We start from the raw sequence: 19,041 nt of genomic DNA, 5'->3' as shown, positions 1-19,041 counted from the left end.
TCTTTTTTATTTTTGATGCTATTGTGTCCTTGAAACTGAGAGGGTGTGAGAATGGAAAATATTTGTTTGACATGAGTTATGTCCCCTTGTATCGAGAGGAGACGGAAACAAGGGAGACTGTTTTGAACGAAAACTAGATCTTGGAAGAGCCTGAAAGCGCTGAGATCTAACTAGGTATCTTGTCATAGGCCATGACTCATCCTCTGCCATTGTTGTAGAGCTACTAATGACCTAACCTAGTAATGTTGCATGTTAAGTACTGTGAATGTACTTTAAGATGTGTGTTTTCACATGCTTAACATGATGGCTGAGTCGAAAGACCCCAAAGGCCACTAGGTTGGCAGAAAACTTTGCAAAACTATAACTCTCTACATTTTTCCTCAGGAAGTTGTACGAAGCTATAACTTCCATCTCAGAGAGTTGTAGCTTTCTAAATCTTGCAAACATCTATTTTTACCAAGTTAATTCCTTAACCACACTTTTTCACTTGAATCTCTAAATTCTTTTTATATGCTTTATTAATTTACTTCTGCATTTTATTTTGATATCTCAAAACCTTATCTTTGTTGTTTGTCATTTTGGATCCTAAATAATTAAACTTAACATTTAGACATACTTAGAACGTATCCACTCCAATCCTTATGGGATCCATACTCTAACTTACTGTTTATTACTTGCGACAATATATACTTGCACCGAGTATGAATTGGAGAACAAACAACTACTCCCTCTGTTTCAAAATACATGTCCAAGTCAACCACTTCACATATGCTAATGCACAATTTTGACCATTAATATCTTTAATTATCTAAAGTAAAAAATTATAAAATTTAATATTTTAAAAATATTTGTCGAGACAAATCAAACAACATCTTACATGCTAATATTTGTGTTTATAGTTAAAAAGTATGGTCAAAGTAAGTCAAGTGAATAGTGTACATTCCAAAAATTGGACATGTATTTTGAAACGGATGGAGTATTTTCTAAGCATCGGTAATATGCCCATGGAATTTAATTTTCATGTTGTGGACTCAAAACCATGCGAAGTAAAATATCTACTCCCTCCGTCCCTTAATGTAACCCCCCTTTGTATTTTTCACATTTCTTAAGAAAAGTTGTTAGTGTAATTAATGTGTCTGTTTTGTGTATTAATATTACCAAATTGTCCTTTGTTTGTATGTGTATTAAATTTGACTATTCATATTTCAGGACAAGTTAGTAGTATTAATTAGGGGTATGTTTAGGAAAAAAGTAATAAATGCATCTAGTAATTTGAAAAGGGGGTTACATTTAGGGACAAAAATAAAACCAAATAGGTGGTTACATTAAGGGACGGAGGGAGTATGATGAAATTTTTATTGTAGAATGTTAGAGTTAATGCATTTCATCTTTTCAAGTTCATGATATCTTTCTCTATCTTTTTGGTTCATATTAGATTTTTTCCATGTTGATCTACCGATGTATTTTGAAAATATTTTATGAATCAAAACAGTTATTGGAATGTGCATATTTGACAAAAACTGCCAAGGATTTTTAGAAATTATAGAATCTATACAATTTAAGTTGTCAGAAATCTGTTCGTATTTTAGCATATGTGATGTTCATATTAGTGTCTTGCTCCTTGAATAAAAGTAATTTATTAGTTTTGAGGGTATGTTTGTTATAGCTCTTTTTAAAATAGATTTTTGTTGTGTAATATGTTTTTGTTATAATTTTTTTAACAAAGAAATTTTTAAGGAAAATTTCAAATAAAAAATTCGTTTGAATAGATTATCTTAAAATGTCATTCTAAATATTTCATCATTTTTTTATAATTTTTTTTGGATACTAAAATTTTGAAAATATCTCTAAAAAAAGCTATTTCAAATAGTTTTTCATAAAAATCATTTTTGAAAGATGTCATTTTGAAAAAATATGCAATTTTTACTATTTAAAGTCTCAATCAATTAATATTTAAGTTAGTGAATGTCAAAATCTCTTTTTTAACTTATGACAAATGAGTTTAAAACTATTTCTACTATTTTTGAATAAATTTCTAAAAAAATCCAATTTTAGAAATACAAAGAAGAATCCATTTTTTTTTTTTTAAATCTAAAACAAACGGGCCCTAAATTTGTGTCCACTCACGTGCTTCTTAAAACAATAAAGAAGTAACATTTTCGTTCAACCTAAAAATGTAAGACAAAACTCACGTTTGTTATTCACATTTTGAAACTCTACTTAAAGTAGCATATCAAAAAACACTATAAACTCATAAAAAGATGATGTTAAAAAAGCCACTATATTATTTATTTAAAAGCCACTATATTATTTATTTTAAAAAAGAAATCACAAATTATACAATATGGTAGTAAATATAAGCGGTGTGCAAGCAGGTCAGAGTGGGATACTTCGAGACAATGATGGCAATTAGATATACGGTTTTGCTAAAAGTTTGGGTATGAGTGAGTCTACTGATTTTGTTCTTCTAACCAAGTTTCACTTACCAGGGCTGTCCCTACAAAACTGGAGGCTCGACTCTCATAGTAAGAATAGGTTTCTAATAAAAAAACGCACAATTTTTTAAAAGATTAATCTTCTATTTAAATTGAAAATAACACTCGTATAATGATTATTAGCCACCGAAATCAATATTAGCAATTATTTTTACTAAAGACGTGTTTTTTAACTTAGAAATAGAAACATGAAACATGATTTTTTACTTAGAAATTGAAACATGAAACATGTTTATTTTTCTTTTTTGAGTGGAGGTGAGGATTTTGAGCAATAATTTTTTTTTCTTGAGACCCATCACTTTGGAAGGCCCAGTTCGATTGAACTATGTGCACTCCCCAAAGAATGGCCTGGTCGGTGACATCAACATGGATATTAAAAAATATTTAAAAAAATGTAAATGCTTTTAAAACGTGTGATTATTGTCACTCATGGGGAGAATCATTAGTGGAGTAAACTATACTATCTGCAGTTTGGTTAGCCTCTGGAAGAATGTGTTGCCAAAACACAATTCTCCTTCCTTCAATGAGAAGATGAACCGCAAATATGTTATGACTTGTATCTCTATGGTTATATTCTTAAAATCTTTCAGTTAGTCCTAACAGATTAGTGGTGTGTGAGTATAACTTTACAAGTTTTACATTGGATGTTGAAGAACATAAAAATGACGAGCCACATGTACTTGATATCTTAGAGTTTTGAGTTAAGAATGTAGTGTACGTCCATTCCACTTGTCTGGTTGTTTAGGTTAATGTGATATGATTGAACACCAATAAACTATGACATCTCTTTTATTAGTTTAATTTCATATGAGTACCGTCAAATTTAAATGGAACACGTAATTTAATGGAATTATTTAAATTTTAACTAATAAAAAAGTGTTGAAAAATATATGTTAAAATATGCGTTTTTAATTACTAGCACACACTAATAATAGAATTAACACTCATATACCAATTAGTGAGTCATTTATTCTCAATGAGATTATCTAGAAACGGTAGCTATTTGTACTTGTGTGGTCCTAGATAGTCCTTGTCACAATTGAAAATGGATTCTCTCAATTAAAATTTTCTCTATTTTTCTCAATTGTTACATCTACACCATTAAACATGAGAGAGAAAAGGAGATATAATATTATAAAAAAGAGATGATATTAAGTGTGTGGTTGAGATGTAACAATTGAGAAAAATGGAAAGAAATTCACTTGAGAGAATCCATTCCCGTCTCAACTATGATATTATATATATATATATATATATAATTTATAATTAACCAGCATTTAAACCTTTTGGACTCAACAAACATAAAGTTTATAGTTACCTAATCTTGCAATTAGCAATTTGTTTACTACTACTATTTAGTTGTCATGCTTTCATCTGTTACCTAAAATAGTCTCACTATTTTGTTTAATTGAAAAGGAGGAACAGGATTAAAAAAATAACTACAATAATTTGAAAGGTGACACAAACATATGGTCCAAAAGATGCGTCGGGGGAACATTTTAGTCATTTTTTACTTGCTTGTGTAAGCCGTATGATTTGGATTCTCTTGTCCTTCCCTATAAAGTTTTTATTGTAAAGTATAAGTTTATTAATTAATAGGCAAACAATTTGAAAGCTTGAGTAACCATAGGCTTCACTTAATTAAGGGACCGTGACGTATACTTGGTTAAAAGATTCTCCATTAATCAAAACAAAGGTAAAGAACATGCATTTATAAATGGATTCTGATGCAAATATCATTGTTCCTCTCTCTACTAGCTAGATTTAAGCTTTTTAAGGGGGGAAACACATAGGCGTACAATGCAAAATTTGGTCATGTCATGTTTTTCCCTCTCTATTGGTATGATTGCACATATTATAATATAAACTTGATGTTTACTTGAGAAAGAAGCTTTCCAAGCTACAAATTCAATGCTTACTCAAAAAGTACTTTTAGGGGGGAAATAATTATTATATTTGCAATAATAAGATATGACGCAATATATTAATCTCAGTTGAGAATAGGCTGCTCCAACTCCAATGGGCAGTTATTAGTAGTATTACTGAGATGAAAATAAAGTTCAGTGTGAAAATTAAACTATGACGAGACTCTCAAATTTAATGAACAAGTATATTTTTTTACGATTGTATCAATAAGTCTCACCATTATATTAAGGGATGTTAACTCGTGCCTCCGGGATACTAGTTAAACAGTCAAAATTAAAAAGAAAAAGTAAAGTCAACATTAAAATCAACACTTTTTCAAGTTTCAAAAAGTAAAATACACAATTTCTGAAAAAATATTTCCTTTTATAATTCCTTAGCTAGTGTCTTGGGGACACTGATTAACATTTCCCTTAGATCTCTAATGATGATAAAAACTAGTGATATGTAACTTATTTCATTTATACACATAAATAAAAGTCTCAAGCACAAATAGAGGAATATTAATCCTCTCAATTTCTTACATCATCACTTTTAGAGTCTAGACCGCTGTAGAATACAATCAGAAAACAGTTGTTGAATCATAGTAGCAATCAGTTCCCAAACTAAAATTTAAAACAACTGTTGTATTGCATATAGGGCTGGCAATGAACCAAACCAACTCGATAATAGTTTGGAACTCGATTTGACAATTAATTCGTTGAACTTGGTTCATGAACCAAATGAGATGAACTTGAGCTGAAAATTAAGTTCGTTAAATAAATGAGCCGAACTTGATCTGTATATAGTTCGACTCGATTAGTTCATGAGCTGACTCGATAATATATACACATATATATTTAATTTATTACAAGCTTCCTCTTATACTAAAATCATATGTATACTAATTATAAGAAAAGAGATCCTTAAAATAAATAAGAAAAGAGAGAAAAAAAAACTAATGATAAACTAGTGCAAGATTAGGCTTTTAACGACACATATATACTATATTTTGTCCCACATCGGTAAGTTTACACACACTAGTGAGGACGGGTAGTTATAAATAGAAGCACATTACTATGGACAGCGCAACAGCATAAGGTGCGCATGCTCTTTTCCTGGGTGGAGAGGCCAAACAGTTTAATATTATTTTGTTTATTTAAAATATAAATTTAAAGGTCAAGATATGCTTTATTTTGACAAAAACAAAAAAAAAAACTTTTGAATTATGTTACTCGAGCAAACAAGTTGAACCTAACGAGCCGAACCGAGTTGTTCGTGAACTTTAAACGAGCCGAACCCGAGTCAAAAAAATGGTTCGTATCGAACTCGAGTCGAGTTTCGAGCCGAGTCAATTCTTATCGAGTCGAGTCGAGCTTAGATGGGTTCGACTCAGCTCGACTCATTTCCAGCCCTATCATAATACAATACAATATTACTGTCATAGAGATTTTGCATTGATAATCACTTTCTTCTCACTATGATTATTAATATAATTGGATAAAAACTATGATTATTAGTTAAAACTGTGACAAGTTAAATGGTCACGAATATAGTCATGATATTAGAGATTTGCATCTTGAAGACTTCTAATATTATCATGGTAATTGAGTTAGGGTCATAATGGTCACTCCAACCCGAAATAATTCTTTCTATTCGAACACGACTTATATAGCAAGAAAATATTTAAACTTCTACAAGATTTTTTGTTGTTGTCGTTGTGATTTGTGAACACACAAAAGATTCTTCATATAAATTTTTTTGCTATAAAGGGTCATGCTAAAAATATCATTTCCAAGTTAAAATTTATATAGAAAAAGTCGATTTCAAGTTTCAAAATGTTAAATACATCGTTTTGAAGATAAAATTTTCCTTTTGAATTTCTTAGTTAATAGATACTCTAATTAAAACATACATTAAACATTGAAAAACTTTGAAGTATATGGGCAGGGTGGTTCATTATTACATGGGGTATGTATATGGGTAGGGTGGTTCATTATTACATGGGGTATGGGTTGCCAATTTAGTCTGCTTTTAATTTTCTTATGAAGTAAGAGAATGAGACATTAACCTTTTCTATGTAGAAAACATGTTTAAGATTCATTGGTTAAGCTTAGCCGACGGTGGCAAAGTGATGTCCTTATAATTAGTGGAGAATCACTCATTTCCTTTTCATATGGCTTTTGTACATGTCTTTACGAGATATCCGTACATATTAGGGTAGTGGCTGGGCCAGACTTTCCTCCTTTGGGTATGAAGAGATGCCTTGTTTGAAAACTAACCAGAGTATTACTTTTCTCACCCTATGACTTTCCTCACGCGCCCTATTTTTTCCTTTTTTACCCTTTGGTCTGGAATTCGTTTTCTGGAATGAATTGTTAATGTTTTTCAGATTTATCCGGATTATAAATTCCGGAATGGTCTTTTACCTTTTAAGTTTTGAAATTCGTAAAATAAATGCAAATAAACATATAAACCAGGAATAAAAAGACAAAAAGATAAAAAAATAACTCATTTTATTAATATATGAACAATACATTACAATAATGTTGAAGCTTTTTAAGCTTATTACATAAGAACCCGAATCTATTTCTAATCTCCTAAGAGCCTAATCACTGGTATGTGATGGGACATACCAGTAACTTCCCTGTTGGAGGGCAACCAGGGGAGGAGGGAAGAGGAGGGCGGGAAGAAGAAACCAATGCCCCTGAGGGAGGTAGGGGGTGCTCAAACTTACGCCCAGACAGGCCAAGCTAAGAACCACACTGACCCACATGACCCCTAGATGAACCACACTTCTTTGCAGTGCAGTTACATCCTCATTGACCGTTCATATAAACCCTGAAAGTTTTCAACGAGGCCCTTATCTATGAAAGACCAACGATGGAAAACCATGGTTGTAGAAGGAAGAAGATGAGGAAAGGGTGGGAGAGGATGGTGTGAGAAATGGTGGGGTTTGGAAGGCTATTTATAGGGATGGTGGGTCAAAAAATGGTTGGGAGGCCTTAAATGCAGTCAAAAAACGTGGTAAAACACGTTTTGTTGACTTGACCGCCGACAAAAAACGTTTGAAAAACGTTTTACTTGAGGTGCAGACCATCGACCATGACACTGATGCAGTCCGGAAAATACAATCCGGAATGCACCTTTGGTGTATGGAATATATTTTCCGGAATAATACGATACTGGTGAACGAGGGAAAAGCTGGCACTTCTTGTAGGATTAAGGACGTTCCGGAATGTATAATCCAGAAAGCTTCAGCATTGGATTCTTTTGTATGGAGCCATTAATGTAGGTTTGGACGGTTACAACCACTAACACGTTTTCATTGACTGTACTAATGACCTAGGACTTGTTTTAGGCTATAAATAGGCTTCCATCTTCAACAAATACCTTTATTCTTCACTTCACCTCTTTTCTTCCATTTTCTTCAAATTTTCTTAGTTTTTTAGGGGTGTCGGTGGTGTCATGGTCATTGTTGACCGTTCATATGAACCCTGCAATTGCATTGCAACTTGTGTGGGGTTCATATAACGGTCAACAGAGACCTTTGACATCAAAGAAAGACACAAAAAAGCACATAACATCCGGTCCGGATTTCGTTTTCTGGATATCACTAACAATCTGATCCGAATTATATAATCCGGACCAGGTGTATTTTTGGAAATTTTGCATGACGCGCGAGAAGGCAGTAAGGTGGGAAAAATAATACTCAAATAATTAATATGCAAAACACCAATCCAACTTCAATCATCAAGCTGTAATACATGATGTGCTAATTCTATCATAGAATTAGCCTCAATGTTCTGATCAGTATCGAAATTCAGAATATCAACTTCATCATCGCTTGATTAGAGATCCTCTAATATGCCAGTAGATTGCCAATATTGTTAATGAAGAAACAAAACCTATCACCACGAAAGGAGAGGAAAACAATTAGACTTCTCACAACAAAGATGAAGAACAAGACACTGAGATAGCCTAACAAAGACCCGTAGATCATTTTGCTTAGAAAAACTTACTCTAATGGTGATTAAAACATTATTATGCATTTGATCTGCTAAAAAATAAGGGTCATGACAACTCCAACATGGACTATGTTTTATTGTAAGACTGTTCCATGAACATGACAAACTAGGGGGCAAAGGATAGACAAAAACTGAAATTCTTCTCTCACACTAAACCACAACCAATTTTTTTGTCTCAAGTACGATTTATCTAAAATATCAAAATACTTTTTTGTCCACCAAACATCGTAAAGACAAAAAAAATTGTTCAATACCATAAAAATTTGTCATCTGTTGTTTTACCTTATGATGTGTTGATCCGTCTTATGTTGTTGTATCCAATACTTACCTTTTAGCATATCAATATATAAAGGTTTAAATAGGTCTTTCGTCCCTGCAAATATAGGCCATTTGAATTTTCGTCCCCGAAGTTACTAATCCTTCCAATCTGCCACTGCAAAGATTAATCATTTGACTTATGGTCCTAACTAGGTTTTTTTGTTGAGGTGGCATGTCATTAGCGACGTGGTGCCCATGTGGCAAGTGATGATTGGGCGAGGTGGTTGGCTTAAATAGGTCTTTTGTCCCTGCAAATATAGACCATTTGAATTTTCGTCCATGAAGTTACTAATCAGATGTAATTAGGACCATTTTTCAAATGATTAATATTTGCAGTGGCAGATTGGAAAGATTAGTAACTTCAGGGACGAAAATTCAAATGACCTATATTTGCATGGACGAAATACCTATTTAAACCATATATAAATGAATTTGGTTTGCTAAAAAACAAGAGACTGAACTGATGAACAACTTTTTTTTTACCCTTTTGATTTATAAATTTGTCATGAAATTGGACAAAACAAAGTAGCAATGGATTTTCCCTCACTAAACCTTAGTAAGGTTACAACTTATTGTCCATAGTAGTTACTATAAAAAATTACCAACCTACCCTTCTTATTTTTCAACATAAAACATATTATCTCTCTATCTCTCAACAATACAAGTTATGTGCTGTTAGATTAGACTCATGTCAAGTATTTATTGTTTTGTCAAACAAAAATTCCTCCATAAAAAAAACAAAAAAAAGTATATATATATATATATATATATATATATATATATATTCTTATTAATCAATTTTTGGTGGCTGATGTACTTTCCCAAAAATACCCATGATATTCTTTTTCATTTTCCTACACAAAGTTGTATACAACACAGCCAAAATGATTAATTTTTTTCATTGCTCAAATTCTTTTCTCGACTCTGTTTCAGCATTCATGTTACCCTGCAAGCTTCAACATTCTCTCTCTTTCTTTGAGAAGAAGATGGAATTGGGTTTTTATTTATTTATTTTATTTTAATTTTCACAAAATGGAATTAGGTTCTAAAGGTCCGTTAATTTCTCCTCTTATGCAAGCCCATTAAATTTTTGACAAAATTTGTTAATTAATATGTGTAAAAATAATCTGCCTTTTTTTTTTTTTTAAGGAAATCTGCATTTTATTTTAGAAGTTTTACTAATCTACAAATAATTAAATTGATAATGCAACATAAATTTGAGTAATTATATAAAATAGAAATGAAATCTAATTTTAAATAGATATTAATACCCTTTTTGGTAATTATTCATTCAAAATCAATTTTGGGCCAAACTATCCAAACAACATGAATTTTTAAGAATCACTTCTAAGTCGATGTATCGAAACATAAATCAATTCACATTCAACTCACTTTTACCCAAAATCAATTTTGTCAAACTCAATTCTATCGAAATCAATTCTCTCCACCGCCGAACCAAACACACATCATGCTTAGTGGGAAAAAATATGCCCATGTTCGAGTTTCAAAGGGTGTATAGAAAGATAAAGCCATAGAATCACGTTTTCATGGCTCCCAATTTTGTTCAAACATAATAAACCGCGTTGATATGCATATAGCAGTTAGTCTTGCCAACATGTACCAAACACAACATTTATTATGTCATAAACTTATGATGGTGTTTAGGAGTAATTTGTGAAACACCCTTTTGGTCTGATTTTTTGTTGCTCACAACATTCTTTTCATCATTTTGGATAGAAATAAATGGCCACTTACCCTTTTTGTCAAAAGCTATGGGCTGAATAATTTTTCTTTTCCTTTCACGCTTTTGAATAGAATTATCAACCAGCATAGATTTTGGGTGCCGTTTGCTATACCCAAGAGAATGATTTGTGTAGGATACACAATGTCACTTGTGTATTGCTTAAAATCGTTTTCAGCCTTTGATTTATTAATAAAATATTCCAACGGTTCAGATTTTGCAGAAAAGTAGAGAGGGTGACCTGCTGGTACTTTTGTTTAAATGGTGCAGCGGACCCCACGAATGGAATAAAAGCTGATATTTTATTCCTTTTTTTGGTGACTTTTGTATTGGGCTTGGGACCTTGTTTTAGCACTAAGTGAGTATGGGCTGAATGAAATTTTCTGTCTTTGTGTTGTTGGCATACCAAAATTGCTATTAATATCACTACAAAAAATTAAAATTGCTATTAATATCACTAAACATTGTTGTAATCCCACCTCCAATTGGTTAATGTCAATTAATATCGGTAAACATTGTTGTGGGAGTCTGTTTAGTCGATAAATGTCACTTAATATCAGTAAAGATATGTAGTTGGATTTTTTTTTCTTAAATGGAAAAATCGAAAATGATGAAAAATTTAGTACAAGCTATTAAGTAATTTCAACGTTTGTAATTGGGATATATTTTTTATCGGGAAAATTTAGAATATGAATAAATTGGGTGTAATAGTTGGGTAATAAATAGACAGTTCAGTCACTATTATAAATAGTGCGTGTGATGTATATTAAAGACCACGTAGATAATTTATTGAATAAATCTTAAATTTCAAGTTTTGCTTATTATGGTGACCGAAGTGTGGACATTATTGTTGAATGGGTCAAGGTAAATGAACATTAAAATATGCAAAACATTTATTCGTTAGCCAGTTTGATTTGTCGTTGTGACATCTTGATCAAAAAATTAGCAGTCTTCCAAGTAGTTTAGGTCCAAGAATCTTGTCATTAGGGTGAGAGATGCATGTCTGGTTATTCGATAAATAGTTGGGTTAGTCATTGAACGTCCATCCAAGTACTATGACTCCAAGATTCTTCCAGTTAGGGCAAGAGTTTTGAGTTTGATCGGTCGTTATGAAATCTTCGAAGTAGTTTAGTTCCAAGAATCTTGTCGTTACGGTTATAGTTGTCATTAGGGTGAGAGATGCATGCCTGGTCAGTCGATAAATAGTTGGATTAGTCATTGAACGTTCATCCAAGTACTATGACTCCAAGATTCTTCCAGTTAGGGTAAGAGTTTTCAGTTTGTGAGTTTGATCGGTCGTTATGAAATCTTCGAAGTAGTTTAGTTCAAAGAATCTTGTCGTTAGGGTTATAGTTGTCATTAGGGTGAGAGATGCATGCCTGGTCAGTCGATAAATAGTTGGATTAGTCATTGAACGTTCATCCAAGTACTATGACTCCAAGATTCTTCCAGTTAGGGTAAGAGTTTTGAGTTTGTGAGTTTGATCGGTCATTATGAAATCTTCGAAGTAGTTTAGTTCAAAGAATCTTGTCGTTAGGGTTATAGTTGTCATTAGGGTGAGAGATGCATGCATGGTTAGTCGATAAATAGTTGGCTTAGTCATTGAACGTTCATCCAAGTACTATGACTCCAAGATTCTTCCAGTTAGGGCAAGAGTTTTGAGTTTGATCGGTCGTTATGAAATCTTCGAAGTAGTTTAGTTCCAAGAATCTTGTAGTTAGGGTTATAGTTGTCATTAGGGTGAGAGATGCATGTCTGGTTAGTCGATAAATAGTTGGGTTAGTCATTGAACGTTCATCCAAGTACTATGACTCCAAGATTCTTCCAGTTAGGGCAAGAGTTTTGAGTTTGATCGGTCGTTATGAAATCTTCGAAGTAGTTTAGTTCCAAGAATCTTGTAGTTAGGGTTATAGTTGTCATTAGGGTGAGAGATGCATGCCTGGTCAGTCGATAAATAGTTGGATTAGTCATTGAACGTTCATCCAAGTACTATGACTCCAAGATTCTTCCAGTTAGGGTAAGAGTTTTCAGTTTATTTCATCAGAGCTTAATTCCTTGAAATTAATTTTCTCAAAGTCAGTCGTGCAATCAACCGCAAATTCATCCTCAAAATTGCACCCATAGAACGAATTGTACGTGTCTTCCATATCATCATCCGAGGAACATAAAACACTCTCCGAACAAGAACTACTGCGATCCTGTACAATATAACATGCAAAATAACTTAGTAATTGCCAAACATATGACCGTAATTACCGTATGCTTTTCCCTAATAAATGCAACTTCCAAAATAATTTACGCAATTATGTAATCACTTTAACATACCTCTGAACCTTCCCCAGCTATGTTGCCTTCCCCAGTTATGTTGCTCACGTTTGAAACTCCAAAAATATCAAAAATTTCACCAATATCCATTTTTCTGTTCATAATACATACATAGATTGAGTTAGACAGGATAACCAAACAGTCACATACAACACAAAGTTGGGTAGTTTTTCTTTCTTTCAATTTGCTTTAAACTTTCAATACATGTCAACCAAATTATAACAATCTAACTTAATTTCTTTTTTCTATTCTACATTTTTCTGATGGATGCTCGAATCGGACAACACAGATTCACCCAAAGACACACTTCCTTTTAATTCGAAAATGGCAGAAACCAAACACACATGGAATTACGTAACATGTCTAGTACAAACTAGCACAACTATGTCATTCATTCTCTAGCACGACCGTTTCCTTCAATAGAACGACCGTGTCATTCAATTGCACGACCGTGCGCATTAAATTATGTGTTAATTTTAAGAATTACAGTGTGATATACAACGTCTGTGCCAAAATAACTAACGGTCGTGCGTATTTCCAGAACTATATATTCGACTAGCTCTACACTAGCAAACAGCAAACAACAACTATCATCTAAACAATTTTTCAAATGCAGATCTAAACTTTAGCTACATAGTAAATACACTAAAATCTTGAAACAATTTTTCCATAACATCTAAATAGGACGAACAAGAACATCACATAAGTATTTTCCAACCAAACACTCAATACATTTGAAGAAAATAAGGTTTCAACAACATGATTATACATACCTTTCAGATTCAAAATTCCAGAAATAAAGGGTTTATCAATGCAGATCTGAAGAACACAATATCATCAAATGTTCATCAGGAAATAAGGAGTTTTTGGTGAAAATCAATTTTTATTGAATGGGTAGTAGAAACAAGGAGTTGTGGCTGCTGATAATGTTTGCGTTTTCAGTTGGTGGTGTCAACACCAGATCGGATTCCGACTGCAAATTTGGAGCTTTAAGATTTTAACATGGCGGTGGTCGGAGACAACATGGTGGTTCAGTGGCAGTGGACAAACAGTCTGGGTTGGGTTTGTTTGGTTCTGTTCATGTCTGCAAACAAGAAAGAATGAAACTCAAGACTTGTTGTTTCTAATGACACTGTGTTACTAATTTCTAAAAAAATTGTTGTTTCAGATATGGGGGTGCATCCAGCAAAAAAAAAACAACTATTATTTAGGATTAAAATATGTTGCTTTTTTTAAATGGGATTTATTAACAACAAGTATCAACCGGCAGTTGCCCTTCATTTCTTAATTTGTGCATGCTACACAAGTTTTACACTTGTGTAGGCTAAATGCCACCTAGATTTTGACTCTATAGCATTTGGATTGCCTTGGGAAAAAAAGAAGAAAGCACTACTTAAAGAAGCTGAATAATATTAACAGAGAAGCAAATATCAATCACTATCACTATCAAGCAATATTTGGGAGAATCCAATTAGTGGTATGGTCTTTTGTTGGCTTTCTTATGGAAAGGAATAGTAATTGTTAGGAGGTAATTTTCTTTAAAAAAGTTAGGAGGTAATTTTGCAGCAAAGTTTAAAACCCACCTGTCTCTCCCTTTTTGCATTGATTTCATCATAATGACATGCATAAAAGACTTATTTCTCTCCTTAAAAAAAAAAAAAACAGACCCATTTCTCAAATTTTAAATTGTTGGAAAGGTTATGGGGAAATACATATTTCTCCCAAATTATGTTAAATTATATATTTTTCCTTACTACTTCTTTTATTTAGAATTAAATCACTATACAGTTTTAAAAAAATTATATTATAAATCAATTATAATTGTTGGATTCTTAAAAATATTTAATTTTAATTAAAAAAATCTTAAAAGTCACTATACAAATCCCTTAAAAAAAAGTCACATATACAATCAAAATTAATTGTTATTGTTTTATAACTAAACCCTACATTAGTTTTTTTTTTATCATGCTAATAAATCTAAAAAGACTTTAGCATGTCCGTATTATATTATATTCTTATCAAACTCTCTTGTCGTATCGATATTTATAACATTACCATCAAACAAACTATTAAAGCCGTGGACATTTATATTTGTACACCCTTTATTTTCTTACATCCATTTAAAACATCATTTCTTTGATATCTCTTCCTATCATATCACCGATCTATGACAATACTTTCTTTATTTCTTTTCTCTCTTTAATAGTAGATTGAATAATGGGTGTCTAAAAATTATTTTCCTATGGTCATATAAATCATTTGTGTCATGAGAATGTAATAGAGTGGATATTCGTTCACTTGCCCATTTTCTCATTTTTTTTTTTAAGTGTCTTTTTAATCACTTTTGTATCATGTGGTGGATTAGGAATTGTATAATTCTAGTGGTGTAAAAAGGCACCATTCATAATCTCCCTACATGACATGACATGCCCCCCTCTTCACTTTTTGGCTACTACAAATACAGTCCCATCCCCTCAATTCTACCACATGTATTTCCATTGCCTCTTCTCCAAATCCTTTCTCTCCCATTCTCACTATCTTTTCATCCAACACACAAACATCTAACCTTAACCATAAATCTCAAAACACAAAACAGAACACTCTGTTTTCCTCTGTTTTATCCTTTTAGATTTCAACACCTTAAGCTACCAAATGGCTGCAATAGTTTGCCACGGGTTACCTTCATGTCATGATTCTCACCTTGTTGAGTCAAGGTTTCATACTATTCGTTTACCTTCTCCAAAACCAGTCACCACTCAACCCATTGATTTACCTTTCAAGACTTGTTTTTGGGAATCAAATAACAAACCCCATTTCGAAAACAACATTAATAAAACTGAAACTGTTGATTCTAATCCTAAAGAAGATAGTTGGAGTTCCATTCAATCACTTTCCAAATCCAATGCTTCCAAAGGCCTTAAAGAAACTACCAATGTGAAGCTTCCATGGCATAGACTTAGCCCTAAGAGTTTGGAGCTTTGCACTGAGAATTTAGGGAATGAAACAGGTGCTGATATCCCAGAATTTAGCATTGACTTGCTCTCTTCAACAAACTCAACTTGTGGTAATTCAGAGACAAAGGAACAAAAGAAAAATTATTGTCAAAATTTGGGAGGTGAGAAAATGAGAACCAAGAGTTTTCCACCACCATTGAAGAGTATGAGAGGATCAGAGTCTCTTAGAGTGAGACCACATAGAGAAAATGGAAGGTTAGTGATTGAGCTAACCAAAGTTCCATCAACTGTTTCTTGCTTCCAAGCTGAGAGAAGTAATGGACGACTTCGTCTTTCTTTGTGGAATGACCCTGAAGAAGATGAAAATCAAGGGTTTGACGACATCGAGAATTCCCCGGCTGTTATTGCTCCTGACGCTCCCTCGGTCTCCCCAATAAAAGAAGAGTTCGAAATTAAAATGAATGTGGAGGATCAAGAAGAAGAGAGTGTGAAGGAAGTAGTAGAAGAAGGTGGTATTGATAATGAGAATGAGGAGGAAGAAACACCGACACTGACACGTGTCGGCGAGTGTATAGAGAAGAAAGAAAATGGTTGGAAAATTGAGAGTGAAGTGAAAATGGAGAGGTATGAGAGGGGAAGTAGAAGAAGGAGATGCAAAGAAGGTAAACATGAAAACAATGAAAGGTTGGGAAATTGGGGTGAACCTCTTTGGCTTGCATTGGCAACTTCTTGAAAAGTCTCATTTGGATCTTTCTTTGTCTCTCTCTATGTAACAATGATGATGTAAAACAATTTTTTTAGGTATCTGTTCTTTTTCTTCTGAATATCCCTTTTGTTTTTGCTACTTGTTTTGTATCTTCCTAATGAAAAATTCTAGTGTTTTTTTACTTAAAAAAAAATGGTCGTGGTAGGTAGTTAGTTAATATTGTTATTCTTTCTGTTTCTTGGACTGGACAGTGGACACAGTTAAACTGAAACATGCAAGTTGTGACATGTTTGCAGCAAAAACTAATTTTTTTTTTTTTTTTATAAATAATAACCTAGATAAAAAAAAAAATTAACTTTGTGGACCAAAAAAACTTTAATCATACATTTCAAATTTTAATTATAAATTGTAAAATAATTAATCTATCACACTAAGATGAATTCAAATTTTGTTTGGTAGTGACACATTTATTATGGTCTTACTACACGCCTTAAATAATATTACTTCAAAATAAGTGAAAATTTGAAAAGAAAAGGAAAACTTCAAATAAAAACTAATCCTATTTAAAACTCGTTGATGATTTTGTCATTGAAAATTGCAGATAATCCACATTATGCGATCTTAGACTCTCTTTTGTGTTATGACAAAAATAAGGTCTGTTTTTGCGAAAATTGTTATAAAAGGACCTTTTTTAAAAGCTAATTTTTTGAAGGTCATAGGAATAGGGACAAAACTCTTTTACTTTATTTAAAGGGACAAGAATTTTGAATTTTGTGGTGTCGTCTCAGTATTTTATCTCTGCAAAAGAGTATTTCAAAGATTATCTTTTTACGGTTTACGACAGTGTGTCCAATAACATAACAATGAGCACAAATAAGAGGAAGTTTCTCATATTCTACTCTGATGTAAAGAGCAAAACATTCTTTGTTTGCTATGATTTTATTATGCAATTTTTTTGTGATATTATTGTTAAGAAACCTTGCAAAATGATCGAAAAACATGACCCCTCATGGCTATATCTAAAGCAATTGGAGTCCCAATACTACAAGCAATTTCAAACAGAAGTCTATGTTCCCAATATTCCAACGACAAATTGATTGATAGGATCCAACATTGTACATTTGTTTGTCTTTGTTTGCTCGGGCTGAAATCTAGAGTTCACTCGTGTAAATGCAAGATACTAGGATGTCGAGGTTATGCTTCCACATCTCAGGCGCTTCTCAAATCCTCTTTATTAGAAGCAAAACAAAATTCATAAAAACCCTTACCTAGTGTTATCATCTTCCAAGAGCATAATGGTTTCCATAGTGTGCTACTTTGGATAGAAAAGGTCCTCGATTTTAGCAGTGTATCCTCCTTCTGCAGCGTAACTTTGCAATGTAGTTTGTACTTGCGTTTTACCAACCCTAGTTGATATAAATCATCGGAATTTTTAATTAAAATTGAATCACCATTTATACGAGGTTTGGGAGCTCGCTAAAAGGAACATCAATCACATCATTTAAGGCTTGTGTGAAGGAATGACATTGCTTGGTTGGCGAAGGATCATCGCCAGTGGCGTATCCAAGACCCTGAATCAGGGGGTGCAAAATTTTTAATTTTAATAATTAATATTAATATTAAAATTATAAATTTATATATATATATATATATATATATATATGTATGTATGTATGTATGTATATATGGTTACCAAAATTTGATCTAGTCATATTTTTTAGTGTTTAATAAATATGTATGAGCCTTCTGTCAAAAAAAATATGTATGAGCCTTAATACATTTATGGAAAACTAAAAGTCTACCAATTACAGTAAATAACATTCAAAGTCATTTTTGTGGGAAAATTATCAGCATTAAACACGTCATTCATGGGAAAATTAGTAGCACTAAACACACTGGTTAATATCAGTCACGCTAAACTGGCATAGTCTTGTGAGGAGGTGCAAAACTAAAATCTCAGGGTGTGCATATAGCAATAAAACTAAGTACTGGTGCAAATAAAAAAGATCCAGGGTGTGCAGGTGCACACCCTCAAGCATAGCTGGATCCGCCATTGATCATCGCTAATTTCACGATGTCAAATATGTGGAATACGAGGAGATGATGATGAAGCCAACAAAAAACTTCAAAACAAGTTACAAGCCTTAAAAGCGACGACGCAACAAGCAACAACACACACGAGACAATGTCACAAAAGATAGAACAAGCAATCTTGTATAGACATGTCTCAATAGGTTTCACGCCACATAATATGGACATCGTAACAAGAGGCGTTACAGAGGATAGTGTAAGGATGCACAAGACACAACATGTACACAAGACGTGTCACATAAAACATAGAGCACATGAACCTCACATGAAGAGGAACACAAACAACAAACATCGAGTTGTATTCAGACCTGGTGGCGTTGGCTGCGCATTTTCCCAATATGCGTGTGGTTGGTGCGTTTTTTTGTTTGTTTTGTTTTGTTTTGTTATCATGTCATATGTTGTATCTATGATTTATGATATAGGTGATAAAGTTTCCATCTATTCATTCTTATATCCTTAATGAAATCTACGTCCTTTTTGT

General features: G+C 32.8%; 1 protein-coding gene and 1 long non-coding RNA gene across 2 annotated transcripts; one reads left to right on the top strand and one right to left on the bottom strand.

Moving 5' to 3' along the window:
- Nucleotides 1-11,284: 11,284 nt before the first annotated feature.
- On the bottom strand, nucleotides 11,285-13,842 carry LOC146918890 (uncharacterized). Its single transcript, XR_015011259.1, has 3 exons — nucleotides 13,583-13,842; nucleotides 12,810-12,903; nucleotides 11,285-12,682 (listed from the first exon to the last, which is right to left on the bottom strand). It is a non-coding gene; the product is annotated as an uncharacterized LOC146918890 (long non-coding RNA).
- Nucleotides 13,843-15,287: 1,445 nt separating this feature from the next.
- On the top strand, nucleotides 15,288-16,587 carry LOC146918889 (protein FANTASTIC FOUR 3-like). The gene has a single exon (XM_085712116.1). It carries the CDS (start codon nucleotides 15,462-15,464, stop codon nucleotides 16,494-16,496), a length of 1,035 nt encoding a protein of 344 aa, XP_085568242.1. The 5' UTR covers nucleotides 15,288-15,461; the 3' UTR covers nucleotides 16,497-16,587.
- The last annotated feature ends 2,454 nt before the right edge of the window (nucleotides 16,588-19,041 follow it).

The sequence above is a fragment of the Medicago sativa genome, chromosome 5 (genome assembly GCF_051527215.1).
Source record: "Medicago sativa cultivar Bolivia chromosome 5, Bolivia_mono, whole genome shotgun sequence".
In the NCBI taxonomy this organism is placed as follows: Eukaryota; Viridiplantae; Streptophyta; class Magnoliopsida; order Fabales; family Fabaceae; genus Medicago; species Medicago sativa.
Note: the sequence above shows the minus strand (reverse complement) of the source record. Positions and strands in the feature narration are given on the sequence as shown.

Excerpts from the sequence above, each read along its gene's own strand:
- LOC146918889 (XM_085712116.1), top strand. The coding sequence starts at position 15,462 with ATGGCTGCAATAGTTTGCCACGGGTTACCTTCATGTCATGATTCTCAC.